At 35.2% G+C, this 21,826-nt stretch overlaps 2 protein-coding genes, 2 long non-coding RNA genes and 1 pseudogene across 6 annotated transcripts; 2 read left to right on the top strand and 3 right to left on the bottom strand.

Annotated features, from left to right (window-relative positions):
* Positions 1-851: 851 nt before the first annotated feature.
* Positions 852-3,405, bottom strand: LOC111015693 (Tetratricopeptide repeat (TPR)-like superfamily protein). The gene has a single exon (XM_022290794.2). The coding sequence runs from the start codon at positions 2,947-2,949 to the stop codon at positions 1,138-1,140; it is 1,812 nt and encodes a 603-aa protein (XP_022146486.1). The 5' UTR covers positions 2,950-3,405; the 3' UTR covers positions 852-1,137.
* Positions 3,406-5,354: 1,949 nt separating this feature from the next.
* Positions 5,355-7,849, bottom strand: LOC111015857 (putative F-box/LRR-repeat protein 9). The gene is made up of 2 exons (XM_022291032.2): positions 7,121-7,849; positions 5,355-6,213 (listed from the first exon to the last, which is right to left on the bottom strand). Exons 1-2 carry the CDS (start codon positions 7,447-7,449, stop codon positions 5,682-5,684), a joined length of 861 nt encoding a protein of 286 aa, XP_022146724.1. The 5' UTR covers positions 7,450-7,849; the 3' UTR covers positions 5,355-5,681.
* A 282-nt stretch (positions 7,850-8,131) lies between these two features.
* Positions 8,132-15,180, bottom strand: LOC111015711 (putative F-box/LRR-repeat protein 23; annotated as a pseudogene). The gene is made up of 4 exons (XR_015790895.1): positions 14,701-15,180; positions 13,037-13,631; positions 10,146-10,507; positions 8,132-8,822 (listed from the first exon to the last, which is right to left on the bottom strand). The product of XR_015790895.1 is annotated as a putative F-box/LRR-repeat protein 23 (transcript).
* Positions 10,533-11,333, top strand: LOC148213470 (uncharacterized). The gene is made up of 3 exons (XR_015791937.1): positions 10,533-10,671; positions 10,778-10,799; positions 10,881-11,333. It is a non-coding gene; the product is annotated as an uncharacterized LOC148213470 (long non-coding RNA).
* A 908-nt stretch (positions 15,181-16,088) lies between the features above and the next one.
* Positions 16,089-20,339, top strand: LOC148213469 (uncharacterized). Of its 2 annotated transcripts, none has more exons than XR_015791936.1 (3): positions 16,089-16,504; positions 17,692-17,739; positions 18,901-20,339. It is a non-coding gene; the product is annotated as an uncharacterized LOC148213469 (long non-coding RNA). The 2 variants fall into 2 exon arrangements; XR_015791935.1 differs by having other exon boundaries at positions 17,687-17,739.
* Positions 20,340-21,826: the final 1,487 nt, after the last annotated feature.

Below are 21,826 nucleotides of genomic sequence, written 5' to 3'. Positions count from 1 at the left end.
GTTATAAAATACAAGAATTTTGTATAAAAATGTAAATAACACAATACAGATCAACAACAAGAGAAACTGAACACAAAAAGAATAAAATAATAGTAATAATAAATATAAGTAATATATACTTTTTAATATCACGTATATCATGTATATAAGTGGTATATCAAAACTCATAATTAGTTATACCAAATCAGGTATAGATAAGGTACTTCGACTCCAATATCATGTATCTCGAAGACAATATTGGTATATAAGAACTTGTTAAAAGTATATCAAAGCTTGACATACAAAGTATATATATAATGCATATAATTGGTAATATAAGGTCTGTTTAAAAAAAAAAGGTATATAAGATGTATTATTGTTTGGGCTCATTGTTTATTAAGGATATATTGGACTTCTGTTCTGTTCTATTACGTGTGAATTCGGTCTCTATAGTGTGCTCAAAATTGAGAAGTGATGGCTGCTTTTGCAAATTCCTATTAATTTGTTGCTCCAGTTAGAAGCACACATTTTTAAACTATAATTTCAAACTTCCACCATTTAAAAATTTTATTATAAACCATATTGTTTATTGTGACATGAGGAATGTCTTTGATGTTTTGTGAGGTAACGGAACACATCTCAACATAAGACAAGCTTTAATAGTATAATTTGATTTATTACTACAAAAGGAGATTCCGATTAACAAGAGCTTAAAGTCTTTTGATAATTAGTCATATTGACTTAGAGGTCCTAATACCAAAAACCTTTGTTGTATCCGGATCTAGACCTTGGGGCGGACGGGAATGTCCCTGGATATAGAAGTATATATATAATTTGATTTAATGATACAGAAGTTCGAAAAATAAAGAGAATACACAAAAATAAGTAAATAAATAGATATCTATCATGTCATCTTAAAATGTTCTCAACAGCATTGTTTGTGGAAAGTTTCTGGTTCTGGATCCAGCCACCAAACACCCTCACCATTATATATAGTGTCATAAGGATTATTAAAATTAGCCAAAACACAGATTATAAACCTCTAACTCAGCCTTCTATTCTATGTTCAATCATATGAATGTAGAATCATCTTTCACCTTGAAAGAAAAAAATGCAGACATTCATCAATGAGGGTATATGTCAAGGAAACTATTAAGATTACCAATAATCTCTACAAGAGCACGAACTGTCTTTAAAATGATGAAACCTACTACGATCCCTTACGATGATCTCACGTTCGAAAACCTTGGATATGAGTTTGATCGCCAGATGACAATCTGCACAGACTCTCAAATTCTTCATGATTCTAATTGGAGTTCTTTGTGGGGTGTTAACCAACATAAAAGCAATTGCAACTTTCTCCGTGTGATGAGACAGAGCCGTCTCCTTTTCTTCCTCTTCTATATCAGCAAGAACATTAACCGTGCGAGGAACGTAGCCTTCGATTTTCAACAACTCTGTGATCTTCCCCAGCATTGCGTATGTCTCCTCACTTTGGGGATGAGATCTATCACCCATGATAAACTCATAAACACGGTTTTTCAACTCAACGAGGCTATACCCGGGAGTTTTCCTCACTCCTTTCATAAGCATCGTCCTCCTTACGTTTTGCACATCCAGCCAACGTCGCTCCGATGCATAAAGGTTCGAGAGAAGGACATAGTCCCCGCTATGCTTCGGTTCCAAGCGTAGGACTTCAGCTCTTGCAACCTCACCCAATTCTAGATGCCCATGGATTGTGCAAGCTCCCAGTAAGGTCCGCCAAATGACTGCATTGGGCGGGATCGAAATGTTTCGGATATACTCATAGGCATCTCCAACCTTGCCGGCCCTGCACAGCAAATCAACAATACAGCCATGGTGCTCTATCCTTGGCAAGATGCCATATTCATCTTTCATCCTTCTAAAGTAATCGAAGCCTTCCTCAACCATCCCACAATGGCTACAAGCATACAAAACTCCAACAAATGTGATCTCACTAGGCTTCAACCCCTTCCTTTCCAACTCCCCAAACAGCTCAAGAGCTTCATTTCCTAATCCATTAACAGCCAACCCAACAATCAGAGAAGTCCAAGAAACCACACTCCTCTCTTCCATTTCATCAAACACCTTCAGTGCATCTCTAATGTTCCCACATTTGGAGTAGAGATCAAGGAGGGCATTGCTAGCATGTGGATTGTGTACTAAACCAACCTTCAACATATACACATGAACCCTCTCCCCCAAGGCCATGGCCCCAAGCTCAACACAAGCAGATAACAGACTAACCATGGTGAACCCATCAGGCTCCACGCCATCCAAACCCATTTCCCTAAAAAGGGTCAGAGCTTCGTTAGCCATTCCATTAAGAGCAAAGCCATTAATAACAGAGTTCCAGGCCACGAGATCTCTCTCAAGCATAAACTCAAACACCTGGTACGCACTCTCGGCAAACCCAAAAACAGAGTACATATGGACCAACGAATTCTGAACAAAAAGCAACGAACCGAACCCATTTCTAACAACAATCGAGTGAATCTCCTCGCCTACTCTAACATCCATTAACTTAGCAGCAGCCTTCAAAAGAAAAGGGAAAGTATGCGTATCAGGCAGAACCGAAGACGCGTGCATTTGGCAGTACAACTCCACGGCCGGCCTCGGATTCTCGCTCTCGGCAAACCCTCTAATCATGGTGTTCCACGTGAAGATATTGGGGGCTCGAATCAGACGGAAAATTCGGGTCGCGTAGGGCATGGGGGCCGAGAGGGAGACGAGGGCGAAGATGAGGTGCTTGCCCATGTCTGGATTGTGGGGTGGGACGCCATGTCTGATGGAGAAGCCGTGGATTTGCTTGAGCTTGAAGTGGGAGGAGGCGCAGAGTTGTATGAGAGAGATGCATTTTCTGAGAAGGAAAGTGAGGTGATTTTCCGGGAAAGTTGAAGCGACGGAGCGGGCGGTGGAGTAGAAGAATGACGGTTGGTTTGAGCGCATCAGAACAGAACATGCTTGGGAGAGGAGTCAAACCAACCAATATCCTCTAAAACATCATAACTTAACTAACCCACTCAGTCGCTTAGATCTGGGAATTTATAAAATGTTAAAATCAATATTTATGAGGGTTCTGTTTTTAACCTTTATCTTTTCTGATATATGTTGTTGTTGTTTTTTTTTGTTTTATTTACGGTGAATAAGTTACGAGGTTGAAAAGATATGTTAGAAATAGAAAATCTTATGTAAAGTATGGATGACAATAAAATGGGGTATGTTCTTCCCCTTCTCTCGAAAAATTGAAGACCAGTTGTGAGATAAAAGAATAAAAATTTAGAGAAAAATAATAAAGTTAGAGCGAAATACATGTTAGATAGATAAAGAAAAATTAAAAATAGAAAAACATTATAGTGAGAAAAAAATTAGAAAACAAAAAAACTTGAAATATATTTGTTAGATAAAAAAGAAGAGAGAAAGAAAGTTGAAAAAGAAAAAAAAGTCTCACAAAACAACACAACTCAACACATTATACTAACAGAAAAAGTCCAGATAGCGAAAAACTAGAGATATATTTGAAAATAATAATAATAATAATAATATTTTTGAATAACAGAAACATAAAATTAAATTCTTTCTTCAAAAACCAAAAATAAGAAACCAAAAGCAAAAGACTCTAAATTATTGCAGTTCCAATAAGTTTGATTTATTCCAATAATTTTAAACATTTTTATTATAATCCTGATTTATATCTTAAATAACGTGTATAGAAATTAAAAAAAAAATTATATATATACGGACTTACGAGAAAATTGGATGGGTAGGCATTTTAAAAATTGGGTATTGATTTCTAATCACCCTTTAGAAAACATGAGTTTTCTAGACATTATTGAATACCAAATTACTTTTCTACTCCTCTCCTCTCCCTTACTCCCACTCTCTCATTTATCTCCCTCTCTCCTCCTTCCCCTCTGAAAATTTTCTTTTCTCTTCCCCTTTTTCATCTTCTCCCCTCCCTCTCTTTTATGATTTTTTATCCTTATTTCTCTTCTCTCCTCCATTTATTTTTTACGCTATTCTTCCTCTCCCCTTCTCCCTCTTGATTTTTTTTTTAATTTCTTCAACTTCCTCTTTGTGACTCCATTATTGGACCTCAAAATTAAAACAAGACAAAGAAAAACTTTTCGCTCTCGATCTCCCGCTCTCTTGCTCTAGATCTCTCACTCTCTCGCTCTCAGTCGGCAGACAAAGAGAAACCTCTCGCTCTCGCTCTCCCGCTCTCTCGCTCTAGATCGCTCTCGGTCGACTTGTTCGCACTGGAATCCGACAATGGTACTGATGGCGGCAAGCTTCTGCAGCAGTCGATCTTGGTGGAGCGTGTATGAAGGCGTAGATGAAGGACATGGATCACGACGGGTAGAGGGGGTGGAGAATATGGAAGGATAAAGAGAAAGGGGGCGTGGGTAGAAGAAGAAAGAGAAAGAGGAGAGAGAGAAGGGGGCCTGGATAGAAGAGAAAGAAAGTTTTTGGAAAAGAGAAATAATAATGAAGGAGAGAGAAAAGTGAAAAGTAAGAGAGAGGAGGGAAAGGAAGAGAGAAGGAGTAAGAGAGAGGGAAGGGTAGGAAAGTAATTTGGGAGGAAAAAATGCTTAGAAAATCTAATTTTTGAAAGGGTGACTAGAAATCAATACTCAATTTTTAAAGTGCCTGTTCATTACAATTTTCCCCATTTGCAAAAGACTCTAAATTATTGTACTTGCCACATTTGCAATTCATTTTTTAAAATTCACGTGTCACTACCATCTTTATAACTCAAAAACCATAACAGTTTCAGTGACTCCTTTGAGATTAACTTCAGAGAGCATTTTAAACAATTAACAAAATTGATAATAAAATTATAATGCATTAAACATAGTTATGTAAGTTTGAAGGTCAATTTTTTATCATTAAAAATTTGAGATATGATTATAATAACTATAATAGTGGTATGATTTCTGTGCTATTTGTCCTAGTTAAAAAAAAATATATCATTAGTATTAAGACCGACAATAAGTCTAGAAGGCAACATTTGCAAACTTGATCAAAACTACGTCCTTTCCTACTAATACAATACTTGGGTGCTTAGCAATCAATACACACTAGTAAAATGCTTAGTAAATGGGTTCAAACCAGAGTAGCCACCTACATCTCTCGAGTTACCTTGACAACCAAATATAATAGGATCACACTACTGTCCCCTAAAATGAGTTGAGGTGCACAAATTGGTTAGACATTCACGAATATAAAAAAAAATTCACTGAAAGGAACCATTTCCTTTTCAACAAAGCAACTCCCGATAATTCTGCAAAAATATATAAAAATAACACTGTAGTCTGTACATTCCAAGATATATCAAAATTAGACCATCCAAGTGACATAGCAGCATAAAATCAATTAATTATTAAGTATCAATAAAAATTGAATATTCGATACATGAACTTGGTAACTTTGAATCATATAACTTGGTTAGTTGAATTCAATAAGTTCCCTACCTAAATTTCCCAGCCTATACCATATATAAACATGACAAATTGAAGATACCCAGAAGCTATTTTAGATTTTAACTTGTATGCAGAATAAAGGAACAAAATGGCAGTTACTTACTACAATGGCAGTTCAGAAGTTGCAAGGCTTCTTGGCTCATGCACCAGCTACAATTGGCCGAGAGGCAGCAACTATAAACTGCGCCAAGGTTTTTCTCACTGGCCATAGATACTGGTGCCCCGTAAGAATTCCTCATAGTCGCTATCAATATAGAGGTTGTCATATAAATCACAGTCATCAATGGGATCATAAGGCAGCTGCAAACTTTTGATCCTTTTAGAACATTTTTTTTCCAACTGTCCCCCCAAATTCAAATTGAGACAGTGGCGTAAATCAAGAGATTCTAAATAGGGACAACCATCAAGAATGGCCTGCAAGCCCAAGTCGGTTAGGCTATTGCTAAATATCCCAAGGTGACGTAAATTAGGCATGTTTTCAGCAATAGCAAGGGCTTCCTCATCACATCCCATCAGTCGAGGTCCTTTGCAATTCCGATTGTGCAGTTTCAGTGAATTCAAAAGAGGGCAACATCGACCAACAGTTTTCAGAGTTTCCATATCAAATGAATCGAAACTGAAAAATATTTCAAGATCCTCTAACAATGGAAGTTTTGGAACTGCTTCAGCCAATCCCTTACCTGAGATGTCATGACAATATACAAGCCGGAGTCTTCTAAGTTGATTTGAACTGCAACAAGTTAATATTTACAATCGAAAAAATCAAGAAAATTATAAACTCAAAATCAAGACACCACATAAACACACAAACCATCAAAGAAAACTCGTCCGCAAGAAAATAGTACGAAATAATCTTCAGTCCACCATGACTTACGAGGGGCTGCTCTCCATTATGGCTAGTGGAAATCTTCTTTTCTATTAAATGGGAGGCAAAGATAAGGAAAATGAATGGGATTGCAGGTGCTCGTGCTCCATTGGGTTGAACTTCCAATATCCATGATAGGATAAGTACTTTAATAAAATATTTGACAATTCTGATGGAAAAGGAATGAAAAAGAATTTTCACATCGCACAACTACTAGAATTTAGGTTCTCATATCATAGAAAACTGATTCTCAGCTTCTCACAAGCTTGTCATTTTATATCATATGAAGCAATCAATGAATTATGTATATATTAATCTATACTAGCCTTATTAGTTTACTAGTTTAGATCTTTATACTTTCAATGATAAAATTCCACTTTAGCCTTTCATGATAGGCTATCAAAGAAAAAAATACATTTAACAGAAATACTAAGAGCCATCACGTAGACTCATGTTAGAAATGGGCCATCTCTGATGTACATTACATGCATTACAGAAGTATAACAGCAAATAACAAAGCAGATTTGATCAGATCATTTTAAATTACAAAAACTGAACAAAATAAGTAGAATGGCACAGTTGGAAAATGAAATTGAAACAGCAAGTTCAAGGTGCAATGGCCAGAACATCCAACGACATTCCATTGCAGTAGACAATTTTAACAACTATCACAGCAACTACACATGGTTTTAGGTTGATTTCTCTCTGTAACTTGAACAAAATAACCTTAAGAACATCAAGATAACGGAACTGAAATTGAACAAGAACATACCTCTGAGCGATATAGTGGAGCAACTCGTCGGTGCCAAAACGCTCAATATTGATGTCAACCAATTGGCCACAACTACGATCAACAGCCTGCATACACATCTTCTCCAAATCCTTGTCCATGTCCAACGAATCATCCAAATTTCTCATATCGACGACACGCCACATGAGAGGGTCGTAGCAGATCTTACGCCACAAAGAGCAGACGATTTGCGCATTGGAGAGGATATCGACGGCGCCTAACTTCATCAGAATCATAGACGTTGTGTCTGCAGGCAGCTCAAGCCAGTTCCTCGCTGGCTCTTCCGAGTTAGGGTTCGAGTTCGACTCCATTTTTCTGGGAGAAGATGAAGAAACTGTTTGACGGGCGGAAAATAAATAGGGTCAATATATTTGCAAATCTGTCAGGGACATTTTCGTAAATGCCCTTTTCTCATACCACATTATCAAAACTCTCCCTTAGTTACATAGATATTTGCCCCAATTTTTGTTTTTGTTTTACATATTAATAACTTAATTATCATTTTTTTTAAAAGAAAGAAAGAAAAAAGTTATTTTTCGCTTGTACCTTTTAAAATTAAAAAAATAATAATAAAAAAAGAAACAAATAAGTACTATGGAGTGTTGAAAACTACTTAAATAAAAGGGTATATAGGATAAAGTTTGAAAATTTGAAATTATTGTTACGGAAAGAACCGCAAATATCGCACCTTTTTATTTGTTCATTTAAAAAGAAATATGAAGCTCACCAAACATCTGTCTAAAATAGTATTGAGCGATATTTCTTAAAAAAACCCATTAATACATTTAAATTAATAAATAAATGTTCTGCACTCTTTAGACAAATTAATAATTTTCAGTGTATATGTATGCAAATTCATTTATGTATTTGGCCAAAACCGACGTCAAACCAATATATGAATTCAAAAAGAGAAAAAAATATGGTTCCTCAGATGGAGACACAGCTTCTCATGAAGTTCAGCCCAAGTAAAAACCGAACTTTGACAACAGGACATTGAAAAAACAACCCAACAAAAGGAGGTCAAACTTGAAGAGCAGAGCTTGAGGTCAAACTTGAAGAGCAGAGCTTGAGGTCAAACTTGAAGAGCAGAGCTTCAATCCAAAAGAATGATAACAACTCACCTATCGACGTAAAACAAAAAATATGGTTAGTCATATTCAGAATAACCGCTTACTAGTCACTGTCATTATCGTGAGAACCATAACAATCAAGATCAATAATTTCGGTCGTAAATTCATAGCCATCAGTGGGATCATGAGGCAAGCCCAAAGTTTTGATCCTTTCAGCACATTTTTTCCCCAGCTGCCCCGCCAATTTCAAGTTGAAACACTGGCGTAAGTCGAGAGATTCTAAATCAGGGCAGCCATCAAGAATGGCCTGCAAGCCACTGTCCGTTAGGCCATTGCCAAATATCTGAAGGTAATGTAACCTAGGCATATTTTCGGCGATAGCGAGCGCGTCCTTGTCGCTTACCATCCCTCATCCCTTGCAAAACTGGTTGTTCAGTTTCAATGTTTTCAGAAGGGGGCAACACTGTCCAACCATTTTCAAAGTTTTAGCAGAAAATGAACAGAGAAATATTTCAAGATGCTCCAACAATGGAAGTTTCAAAACTGCTTTGGTCAATCCCTTATCTGAGATGTCATAGCAAACTGCAATCCGGAGTCTTCTAAGTTGATTGGTGCTGCAACAAGTTAATACACAGAAAGAAACTTCAAACATCAAGATCAACGGAATCTGAACTCATGAAAAAGAAAAACACAGACCATCAGAGAAAATCTGTCAACAAAAAAAACAGTCCAAAAGAATCTTCAGTTCCATCCTGCCCACTTGAAATTTCTTTTCTATTAAATTGAAGACAAATATAAGAAAAACAAATGGAATTGCATATGCTCCATTGGGTACAACTTCCAATGACAGTGGCAATGGTAGAATTACTTTAATAGACTACTCATGTTAAGTCCCAATTGTTTGATCTGTTGGGTATGGAATTGGGGCATCTCTGATTTGTATTACATGCAAATTTCAGAAACAGAACAAGCATCAGAACAAAAACAGAAAATTTGAAATTATCACAGCAACTACACAAGGATTTAGGTTGATTTCTGTTAGAAGATACCTCCGAGTGATGTAACGGAGCAAGTCATCGGTGCCAAAGTACTCGATGTTGATGTCGTCCAATTGGCCACGAGTACGGAAAACAGCGTGCATACACATGATCTCCAAATTGTATTCCATGTCATGTAAATCACCCAGATTGTGCATATCGATGACGCGCCACATGGAAGGGTCCTTGCAGATCTTGTTCCACGAAGAGCAAACGAATTGGGCGCTGGTGAGGATTTCAATGGCGCCTAGCTTCAGCATAATCGTGGACATGACTTCTGCAGGCAGTTCAAGCCAGTTCCTCGCTATCTTACGCTTCCGCTTCATGGAAGGAAATGGGACAACAAACGAATTCCCGGGAAAAGTTCAGAGAAATTTTGAAATGGAGATGGGGATCATGAACTAGGGTTTGGCTCCCAGTTACTGCCCGTACCGTTTCGTTTCAGATTACTAGGATTCGAAAATGATTCCTCGTAGTCGCTATCAATATAGGGATCGACAGAGAAATCATAGTCATCAACGGGATCATGAGACAGGCACAAACTTTTAATCCTTTCATAAAATAAAAATTATATTACATGTTAGAAATGGGCCATCTCTGATTTATATTAGAAGCACTACAGAAATATAACAGAAAAGAACAAAAGCAGAATTTGACCAGAGCATTTTAAATTATAAAATCTAAACAAAATTAGTAGAAAAGCACATTTGCAAAATACAATTCAAACAGCAAGTTCAAGATGCAACCGCCAGAAAATCCCACTGACATTCTTCCATTGCAGTAGATCTTTTTTTTTCCCCTAAAAACCGTCACAGCAACTACACAAGGCTTCAGGTTGATTTCTCTCTATCGTAAGAACAACAAGATAGATAACGAAACTAAAATAGAACAAGAACATACCTCTGAGAGATATAGTGGAGCAACTCATCGGTGCCAAAATGCTCGATATTGATGTCAACCAGTTGGCCACGACTACGATCAACAGCCTGCATACATATCTTCTCCGAATCGTAGCCCCTGCGGAAGGGATTGTCCAGATTTTGCATATCCACGACACGCCAGATGAGAGGGTCCTTGCAGATCTTACGCCACTAATTGCAGACGTTTTGCGCATTGGAGAGGATATTGACGGCGCCTAACTTCATCATAATCATAGACGTGATGTCTTCAGGCAGTTCAAGCCAGTTCCTCGCTTGCTCTTCACATTTAGGGTTCGATTTCGACGCCATGGCCATGGAACTTTGGGAGAAGAGGGGAGACAATTAAAAAAACGCGCCTCCCTGAATCCTCTGCAACTAATTTTCGTGATTTTCAGAAGAAAAATCGATCGAAAACTGAAACTCAAAACTCAAAAATGGCGTCGATTCATCCTATCCTCAGAGACTAATGGTGGAGAGGTTCGTTCACCTATGCCTAGCGCGAACATGTAATTAATCTTTTTCGCTGCTCCGATCTGTAATCTCTTTTGCGATTTTCTTGAGATCGAGAACCGGAATTCAGATTGATTTGATGAATCGTGGTGTTTGTTGCAGGCATTTCTAGATCGCACCTTCGGTAACCAATCTCGCGCAAATTCTTCCGTATCTTTAATTAATTTTCTGATTTCGTTAATTTGAATCTGTTTCGATTTTCTAGGCAACCGAGTACTTCGAATTTCGGGAGAGTTCTAAACGTCATCGAACAGGTCAAGGGAAATGCCATTGGGTAATTTTTTGAAGTTTGAAAGATATTTGAATCCCCCGCCAATTTCTTGCATATAATTTGTGTTTTTGAAGTCTGTTCCTGAAAGAACTCACTGATTTATGTGAAAAATCTCTGTTTTGAAGAAATTAGAGAAATTAAAATGTTCTTTTTTTTTTTTTCATAATTGTGTTTATATGATTCTTGTTTCTCATCCGTGTTGGTGGTAGACGAGTGGCCATTGCTTGTGCTGCCCTGCAAGAACGTTGCAGATACTTGTTCCTAACAGAAGTTTGATGATTGATCGAGGAAGTAATTCTCTTGAGCATAAAATTTGAATATGGATAAAATTTGAATTTTTTAGTATAGGATAAAATTTGAATTTTTTAGTATAGGTAAGGGTAGAGATTGAACTCACAACCCTTGATTGAGATATATGTTAATTATAGTTGAACATTTGACATAAAATTTAGAATTATTGTTATAGAAAAAAGAATAGTAAATATGACACTATGTTTATTTGTTCATTTAAAAACAGCATGACATTTATCAAACAAATATATGTCTAGAAAAATATTAAGGGATATTTGTGAAAAGTTCATTAATATATTTTAATTAACAAAAAAACATTCCTAAATAAGTTAATTCATAGTAAAAGTATGTAAATTCAACATTTATGTATTTAGCCAAAACAGACATCAACCCAACATATGAATTCAAAAAGAGTAAAAATTCTAAAGCTTAAATCAATTTTTGATATGGAATATTCAATACTCGCTTTTGGAGTTCAAGAGTATATGTTCTCTTGTCATGTGACTCCATCCAATTTGAATTTGAGATGGAATAAGAACCAGACCTAGAGTTCCATCAGTCGAAAAAGAAATTTTTTCTATTGATTTTTTACTTCGATACCAACCCCGTCAATCCAAGCTTCTCATTCATACATTTAGTAACATTTCACTAATCGAAAAAGTATCGAAGAGCTTTTAAGGACAAACAACAAAAATCAGACAATGACATAACAACACATCATAGATTGATTGACGTCTGACAAAATTTTCATTCACAATCATAGTCTCAATCAACCTGTTGAGTACTCATATGTGAACATAAAAATTAAAAGACACTAACTAAAAAACAATTAGAAAGTTGGAGTTTAAAATCCATAAAATCAAATCGAAAGATTTTTTTAGTACAACATACGAGTGAGAGATCGAACTCATAATTAGAGATATATGTCAATTACAGTTAAATTATACTCACCTTGGCATGATTGAACTATACTTTGGCAAATCAAATCGGGAGATTAATGGTTATTACTCTTATCATATTTGCGGTTCATTTTTCTAAATTTAAAACTCATCAACCATGTCACAATATGACTGTAAAATTTTTGACGGCCATGTGAATCCATTTTATAGGTCGCAGACTTTAAACAATCAAGCCAAATATATAATAAAGCTATAACATGTTCAACATAATTACAATAACGACGCCCTTCCCTCCACCGCCCATTTGCCAATCCTTCGTTCAAAAAATTTTAAAATATAATCACTTGTATCTGCATAAATATGAAACTAAATGCATAATAGCATTATATCATACCATTAGATTAAAAATATGAAAATACTTAGCTCCTTACTTCTCTCTCTCAGTTGTTAGATATTTAATGGTGGCGAGCACACGTCAGGAGCTAAGTATTTTCCTTAAAAATAATGGGAAGAAATGATATCCAAATACACCTAAAAAAGAAAGGATCAACACTTGGATATATCAAAATTTGGCAATCCAAGTGATATATAGTAGCATAAAATCATTTAGTTCAAGTATCAATAAAGTTCCTACAGTTCCCAGCCTATCCCATTACCCATATATAAACATGACAAAATACAAAGAAGCTATTTTAGATTTTTACTCATTGAATGCAGAAGAGAGAAGAGAGGAACAAAATGGCAGTTACTTACACAAATGGAAAGACAACTTCTCATACTTCTCATGCAGTTCAGAAGTTGCAATTGCAAGGCTCCTTGGTTCATGCTCCTAGCTATGAGCTACCACTGCAAAAATGAGGCCAGGGTTCTCACTATGCTTCTGAAAACAAATTTTCAAGGATAGAAGAAATCTGCATAGTCACAGTCAGAGAAATCAGAGTCCCAAAAGGATTCATAGCAGTAGTTGTCGTAGTTGTTGTAGTTATCGTAGTCATCATCGGAGTCGTAGAAAGTTAAAGGGTAATCTTCACCATGAGAATGAGAATCATAACGAATATCATCAGTGGGATCATGAGGCAGGCGCAAACTTTTGATCCTTTCAGCACATTTAGTTCCCAATGGTCCCACCAAATTCAAGTTGAAACAGTGACGTAAATCAAGAGATTCCAGATCAGGACAACCATCAAGAATGGCCTGCAAGCCCCTGTTAGTTAGGCTGTTGTCAAATATCTGGAGGTGATGCAAATTAGGCATATTTTCAGCAATAGCAAGGGCTTCCTCATCACCTGGCATCTTTCATCGACTGTTCAGTTTCAGCGATTTCAGAAGAGGGCAACACCGACCAACAGTTTCCAAAGTTTCTACATAAAATGGACTGAAACCGTAAACTATTTCAAGATCCTCCAACAATGGAATTTTTGAAACAGCTTCAGTAAATCCCTCATCTGAGATGTCATCACAATATACAAGCCGGAGTCTTCTAAGTTGATTTGAACTGCAACAAGTAAATATTTAGAAACGCCAAAATCAAGAAATCACATAAACACAACACAAAAAACATCAGAGAAAATCCGTCCATAAGAAAATAGTCCAAAAGAATCTTCAATCCCCCATGACTGACAAGGACTGCTCTTCATTCTAGCTAGGGGAAATTTTCTTTTCTATTGATTGAAGGCAAAGATAAGAAAAATGAATGGAATTGCATATGCTCCAATGAGTGAACTTACAGTACCCGTGTGAAGAGAATAAGTACTTCAATCAGGAAAAAGATTAAATAAAATTTTCACAAGAAATCGCACATCAATGACTAGCATTTAGGTTCCCTCTCTCATGTCATGGAAGAGAAATTCCCAACTTCACATGAAACTTGTCAGTTTATATCCAAAAATGCTTTTTACAGGCAATTAATGAATTATATAAATATTAATTTATACAAGCCTTATAAATGGTTCAAATTCAATTTTGGTCCTCAACATTCACCCAAATTAGTTTAATGGTTTAGGTCTTTATACTTTCAATGTTCAACTATGATCTCCGGAGTGTCCGGACCAACTTGCGCGCACCTCCACTAATCTTATGGAACAACCGTCTGACCCTACTACATTTGGTTGCCAAGATAACTCATACGATATTAAATTCTAACTAGGTGGCCACTATGGTTTGAATTCATTCCCTCTAAGCCCTTTGCTATTTACACCGACTCTTATTGACCACTAGGCCACACCATGATCGTTTATTACACGTTAGAAATGGGTCATCTCTGATTTAAAAACTATATTACATGCATTACAGAAATATAACAGCAAATAACAAAAGCAGATGGCCAGATTTTGATCAGATTATATGAGATTATAAAATCTAAACAAAACAAGTAGAAAGTCACATTTGCAAAAAAAAATCCAAACAGCAAGTTCAAGATGCAAACGCCGGAACATCCAACGACATTCCATAACAGTAGACATTTTTATTTTAACTATCACATCAGCTACACAATGTTTTAGGTTGATTTCTCTCTGTAGCTAGAACAATAAGACAACGAAACAATAAATAGAACAAGAGCATACTTCTGAGTGATGTAGTGGAGCAACTCGTCGGCGCCAAAATGCTCGATGCTGATGTCGACCAATTGGCCACAACTACGGTCAACAGCCTCCATACACATCTTCTCCAAATCGTAGTCCATGCCCAACGAATCGTCCAAGTTTTGCATATCGACGACACGCCACATGAGAGGGTCCTTGCAGATCTTACGCCACAAAGAGCAGACGTTTTGCGCATTTGAGAGGATACCGACGGCGCCTAACTTCAGCAGAATCATAGACGTGATGTCTTCAGGCAGTTCAAGCCAGTTCCTCGCTTGCTCTTCCGAGTTAGGGTTCGAGTTCGACTCCATGGCCATGGGAGATGAAGATTGGGAATGTGAAATGTCACGACTGTTCGCATAAGGTTTGTTTTCGAATATTATATTATTTCATTGCAAAACTCTCTCACATCTAAACAATTTTTATACTTCGGTAAATTTTAAAAATAATGTGTTTTCTTTTAATATAACGTCTACTCAAATTTATAAATTTTTAGTGGAAGATTAATATTAATCAATTGAATTATAATATTGTTTCGATCGGATAAAAAATAAAAAAATTATAAAACTATGACATATATCTAAAACTTTTGATATATTGTAAAAAAGCATCTATGTTCCACCGGATTCAAGAGTGTCTTGAGGTGGAGCTTATATGGTATAAATCTTCTAAAAATTGACATATTACAGTTATTATGAATTACATAAAAAAAAAGCATGTAAGATTGACAAAACAAAGGCACCAAATTCGGGTGTTGGGGGAGGTTGGGCACGTCGTTAGTCAATATGTCAAGGTGTAAGTTCACAAACTCTAAACTTGTAAATAATAATATTATATATATATATATATCTATATAATATAATTATCTAAATCAACGACTTTACAGATAAAACAATAATCTTTATTGAAGAAATTTAAATCGTTTCGTTTGGCCATATAGCGAGTTGCGGACGCTCTTACATGAGAAATTTGAATATTCAATCGAGTGAGAAATGAGATACACGTTAAGTATGATATAACCGAGCTAGCTAAAGCCACGATTAGCTAAATGACACACGAGCACGTGTCGAGCTAACTAGAACCATATTTGACTAAATGACACGTGATTTAAGGAAAAATTTAGGGTAGAATATAAATATTTCTCATTTATTATATATCACATCAACATCATTTTAAAAATGACGTGAGATCTATCAATATTAAAAAATTATTTATAAAAATAAAATCATAGTATTAATAAATAAAGTATAATAGTTAAAATCTAACTCAACAATAATTATATTTATCTTTGATCAAAACATCGTCTAAATCCTACCCACCTACTGCCTTCAAAGATGGAAAAAAAAAAAAAAAACTAGGATTTTTCCCATTTACGTACTTGGTTTTGTGAGAGTCGGAATTGGCATTTGTACTAAAAAAAACAACGCCACAAAATAAAACCCTAGGAAGCAGCTTAACTTTAAAGACGCTCGATCAACGCCGCTCCTTGTAGTCCTACTTTCGCCATTTCCGAGAAACCAAGGTCGCCATGAATTCGCCACCACTCATTCCGGCAAACGAGCCTCAGAATTTCGATTATGTGCAAACAAATTTTGACATCAGCGACCAAATCAGCCTAATGACCTCTAATCTATCGATTCCGAAGCGAATGCTCGCCAAACACCTCTTCATGAGAAGCTTGAAAAAGCCATAAGCGACCTCGTTGTTGCCAAAAGAAGCGTCGCCGTTGCTGAAACTGCTGAAAAAATGCTGTTGCTTTACCTGCCGGTGGTGCAAGATGCAGCGGGTCAGTAACATTTTAATTAGTTTTTTTTTTTTTAATATTTGTCCCGCTTATCTATTGGACCTGCTCAACTCTATACGAAGCTTAAGCAGTTAATTTATAGAATATAGTTTCTAGTCTATAAAACTTGATCATGCTCATTTGTTCGCTTGGAGTCTTCGTTCATCTATAGAACTGAAAGCGTCATCTCGCAGAATGAACTCCCCATATTAGCTCTGTAGAATCTCTTGATGTCAGTCGATTGTCACCCTCTTTATTTCAAATATTAGTTATAAACATGTGCATTCATCTGAAATTTCATTCATTCACAGAAATCAGCCTAATTTGAGAAACAATTTGATGTAGGTTGCATTGGTTGGATGATAGAATGCTACATTTTTGTGGGATGTTTCTGGGTTGGATAGTGGCGGTTTTGGAGGTTTCACTAAAACTTGTCAGATTGTTGAAGATGTCATGATTCGACTGTTCAGGCCCCCAAATAATCCATATTTAAGAAAAGAATAAGATACGAATTGGAAATGATGTTTATGTTCTGCATTTAGCGGGCCACTGATGAATGCCATGTTTTCTCCCAAAGCTGGTTAAGTAATGTTTTTTTCTCTTATTTGTTATTTGAAAACCTAGTATGTTAGATTTCTCCTATTCTCTCATTACATCGAGAAAGCACAATGCTCTTTATGGAAATGGAGTTTATGGTTTTGTCATAGTGCTTCTGAAATACAGCTGTATTAAAGTTTCTTTGGCAATAGCTTGACATTTCTATCTAATATCCCTTTATTAGTTAGTCACTCTTACTACTAATATCTCATCTCAATGTTTACAGTTTTTTGTTTTGTTTTGTTTTCGGGTGAGATTCATTACATTTGGTGCTGTATTAAGTTTGTTATTGTGTTAAATCAATGTCATCAAAACACTTCACGACTATTGCTATTTCAACGTATTTGTTTGTCAGGATTAGTTTTTAATTATATTTATGCGAGCAGGTTTTGGAAGTGTTGTATAATTTCATTAGATATGGATGAATGACTGAGTAGTTTGGCTTACTGGAGTTTACTCGTTTGGAAATTTAAAGGCGATCTTTAATCTCTGGCCCATTAATATGATATTTGATTTGAACTGGCTTGTTGGGTTTCTACTAGTTTTAACTGTTCTAGACGTAATTCTGAAGAAACGGATTTTTTTCAGTGCAGCTCTTCCCCCATTCATCCCTGTCTCAGCTGCAAATTCATTCTAATCAGGTTGTCAAGTTATTCTTTCTATGCACTTACATTTACTGATAATTAATAAGGAGAATGGATAGACAATTAGATCAGTTGCTGCAGTTTCTGGTTTTGTGCATTTCATTTGTGGTCTTACACCATATACTATTCACTGTGATATTAGAGCTTCACGTTGAGAAGTTTGTCTCGTGAGGTTTAAAAACAGTGGTACATCAATTAGAGCTTCAAGGAACCCTTTTGATTATGAGATGGTCACTTGGATGGAAGAATCTTTGAAAGTCAGCTCTACATAGTACATATACAAATATTACTTTTTATTTTTTTTATAACTAAGAATCGGAGCATGGCTCCTCTATACCCAGGGGCACTCGTGCATTAAAGACTGTTGGTATCAAACTAACTGAAAAGTTTGAACTTGAGACCTCTAAATCAGTATGACTAAAAGACTTCAAGTTCTTGTCAATTGGACTGTCCTTGGAGTTCTTCTCAATTGGACTGTCCTTGGAGCTAATTACATATACAAATATTGCTCTCTTATTGTTGTCTTTTCAGTTTCCTTAATCTTTCTTCCTTTATGTGAAAGCATCAATCCAAATAGAAATCACTTGACATTAAAGAGATGTATTGTGTGAAAATATATTTCACACTTGCACACTTTATTTTATATCATTAAATTTGAACACAGATAGTTGGAAGTTGACTTATATGCTTATATATTTTTAGTAAAGAATGTGATACTCGTTGCATATTGTTTGAAGATATCTTATTAATGAAAATGGGATGTAATTTTCTGTGAAACGTTTTACAAGATATCTTATTAATGAAAATTCGATTTTGAGAAGCCATGAATGCTAAGGAAAACTCCTATTTCCTAAGCTGGTAACCCGTAGGCCTCTGTGTGTGTGTGGGAAAGCATAAAGATGAAAGAGAGATTTCGAAATTCGTAAATTTAATTCAATTAAATTGAGTTTACGTTTGGGTTTAACTTTAAATTGTGTGTTTTAAGCTCTAGTTTTAGGTTTTGATCTTATTCTCCTCCTCACATTCGTTTCTCTAATCTGCCGAGAATTGCTGTGAAATCTTTGGATTTGGATTTGAATTTTTTTTCTTTTAATGGGTTGGTTTTAGTTTAAGTTGTTTTTCTTTTCTCCTTTTTTTTTTTTTTTTTAAATTTTTGAGTTTTCGGCTTGGACACTATGGAAGATCGTGGGATGACCGAAGAAGAAAGCAAATTGTACTCGATGCAATCAAGGAAAGCAAGGTCATATTTAATTTTTTGCAAATTAACAATATAGGGATATATTAAATTAAAAAATATTGTCATATCATCTAAGAAGGGTCGAATGGCCAGACTCACCGATGGGTGATCAAATTGTCTGGTTTTTAAACTTAAGAATTAAATTAGAAATCTATTTTACAAGGATAAAAATGTATCTAAATTTCTAGAAAATAGGCTTAAAAAATTTGTTATTGATTTTCGAATAATAATCTTTCAAAATCGAAAGCTCAAATAAATAAAATACGGCAACTTAAAGAATAACTAACTAATAAATGCATATATTAAAAGTTAAAAGTTCCCATCATCACTCAAACTTCGAAAAAAAGAAAAGAAAACACAAAATAGGAAAAGAAAAAGAAAATCACTGTCGTCGTTTAGGGATGTTAATTTTGCAGGAGGTGGCGACGCCGTCGTCGGTGGTTGTTGCTCCTCTGTTTCTGGTCGCTGACGGCCAAAAAATCACTGTTCTAGCGATTACTCAAGGACTCGAAGATTAGACACATCTGATCTTGTACATGTGGTTGAATCTGAATCTGATCATTTTCGTTGGATCCAAAGCCTTTTGAATTATCAACCAATGGCATCTCTTGTGGTTGATCTACGCTCTCTTGTCTCAAAGATTGACGAATGTCATTGTCAATCGTCGATTTCTGCGAACTGTACACCAAAAGCTGTTGTTCATTCAAAGATTGACGAGTGGGCGCCGCTCTCAATCTCGGAAGTTGCGCCAAAAATTCCGGAGTTGTTGAAGACGAACCAGCGGCAAATTGCGGAATCGAAACACTGGCAGCAGCCGCCGATGCTTCCGATCCTAAGTAAATCGAGAGCTCTCTCTTGGCATCAACGAGATCGGATTGAATCCGTTTAAGCCTGTCGTCAAGAATCGATATGAAACCGACGCAGCCGTACACAGGATCGATCCGGCGAGCCTCCGCCTCGTAGACGAGAGACGCCGCGGCCTCGTCGCGCTCGTCGTGGCGGAGTCGGCTGAAAATCTTGAAGATGTTACTGGCGCCATAAGTTCTGCAGGCGATTTCGAATTTTTCAGCGTCATCGGCGGGAAAATGTGGCGCAAAAACGCAATCTGAAAAGCACTTTCTTCTCAGATAGTTGCAGGCAGCGCATGGTGAGCCGTAGCAAGAAGGAGGTGATTTTGACGAACTCATTTTAACTGATTCTTGATTTCTTGATTCTTCTTCTGGAATCTCAAATTGAGAAGACTCTGTTCATATAAATATATTTTGGTGGTGCGCTCATTGCTCAATCCTTGTTTTTCGTGATAAGATTTTGTGATTTTGAATCACCTAATTTCAAGAACTGGGAAGTTATTTTGATTTTTTTTCCCCTCTTGTTTGGTTTTTTATTTTAATGTTGGCGGGAAAGAAAATAATATATAATATCGTTCAAAACTTTTTAATTTTTGATCAACAAAATATGACAGAAAGGACATACAAATCTCACTGGGGTGCTGGCAAAAGTAGCAAAAAAAAAAAAAAAAAAAAAATATATATATATATATATATATATATATATATATATATATATATATATAATCCACACAAAAAAAAAACCAAAGTCTAATATACCTTTAATGAATACATAGACAAAGTGACATACCAGATATACGAACCAAAAAATCAAATTTCAAATATTTTGCCGTTGCAAATAAGGAATTACAAAAATGGCACAAATTTTTTTTTTTTTATGTATTTATATTTATAGGTTTAGAATTTTACAAAAGTAGCATAGTTTATAAATTTATTTATCATACGATGCCAATCAAAAGTTATTTTTTGACATTTTTGAAAAACAAAAAGTAATGAGATTTTTATAAATACATATTTATTTTATGAAATTTAGTATAATTTTCCTAAATTTTTTGTGGTTAAATTAGCTAGTGAATTTGAAATTCTATCGTAAATTTTTTAACTTACTATTTTAGTTTAAACATTTTATAAAACTAAAAATCATATTTGATTTTGAAATCATATATTTTAAAGGATATCAAACAAAAAAGTCGGCTGAAATAATTTGGGGCTTTAGCGAATATTTAGCTTTTTTAATTTTTTAAACAAAAATTATATTTAGAAAGATTATTATCGAGCAACCCTCACTGTTCTTTTAGATATTTTCCACTTTGTATCTGAGTCCTCATAATTTTAAAGATATTTGTAATATTTAAAATTATATGCTTCTAATTTAGTTCCACCTTCCATTAAAACAATTTCATATACCTTCTTCTAAAAGAAAAAGGAGTTGAATGATTTGAGAATAAAGTTCACTTAAGACATTAAAATAATAATAATAATAATAATAATAGAAAATAAAAAAAATCTAAGGCAAGCATTTAACCATATCATGTTAGATTTCCCAATAAAATTTATTTGGAAAATGGTGAATGGACGTCAGTTGCTTATACTCATTTCGATTTTGATATCAATATTTTCAGTAATTTTTTTTAACTTTAGTCCCTATCATTTTAAAATATAACCATTTAGTTTCGATTTTAATTTGTTTTAATCAATATTTTTGCATAATACCAACCATAAACTTGTATCAAAGAATTTTCATTACGTATAAAATTTAAAAAATAGGAACCAAAATAATCTACTTTATAAAAGTACAACCGCTAAAAGAAGACATTTTTTAAAGTAAAGTTATTAAAATGAACAAAATTTAAAATTACAAAAACTAAAATGAATATTTGAAAAATACAGAGATCAAAATGAAACAAAATCGAAAGTAGTATTAGATTTAAACCTGCTCTATTACTTGTACCAAGTATAAATGATAATTTGCTAACCTGCAACAGACTTATAACAGAAC

This window comes from Momordica charantia (genome assembly GCF_013281855.1).
Source record: "Momordica charantia cultivar OHB3-1 chromosome 1 unlocalized genomic scaffold, Mcharantia_2.0 BLBB01000001.1, whole genome shotgun sequence".
In the NCBI taxonomy this organism is placed as follows: Eukaryota; Viridiplantae; Streptophyta; class Magnoliopsida; order Cucurbitales; family Cucurbitaceae; genus Momordica; species Momordica charantia.
The sequence above is the reverse complement of the archived record's forward strand: the minus strand, read 5'-3'. Positions and strand labels throughout refer to the sequence as shown.

Coding starts and splice junctions, on each gene's coding strand:
- LOC111015693 (XM_022290794.2), bottom strand. CDS start 2,949: ATGCGCTCAAACCAACCGTCATTCTTCTACTCCACCGCCCGCTCCGTC.
- LOC111015857 (XM_022291032.2), bottom strand. CDS start 7,449: ATGGAGTCGAACTCGAACCCTAACTCGGAAGAGCCAGCGAGGAACTGG. Junction 6,214..7,120: donor CTCCACTATATCGCTCAGAG/GTATGTTCTTGT, acceptor AACTTGTTGCAG/TTCAAATCAACTTAGAAGAC.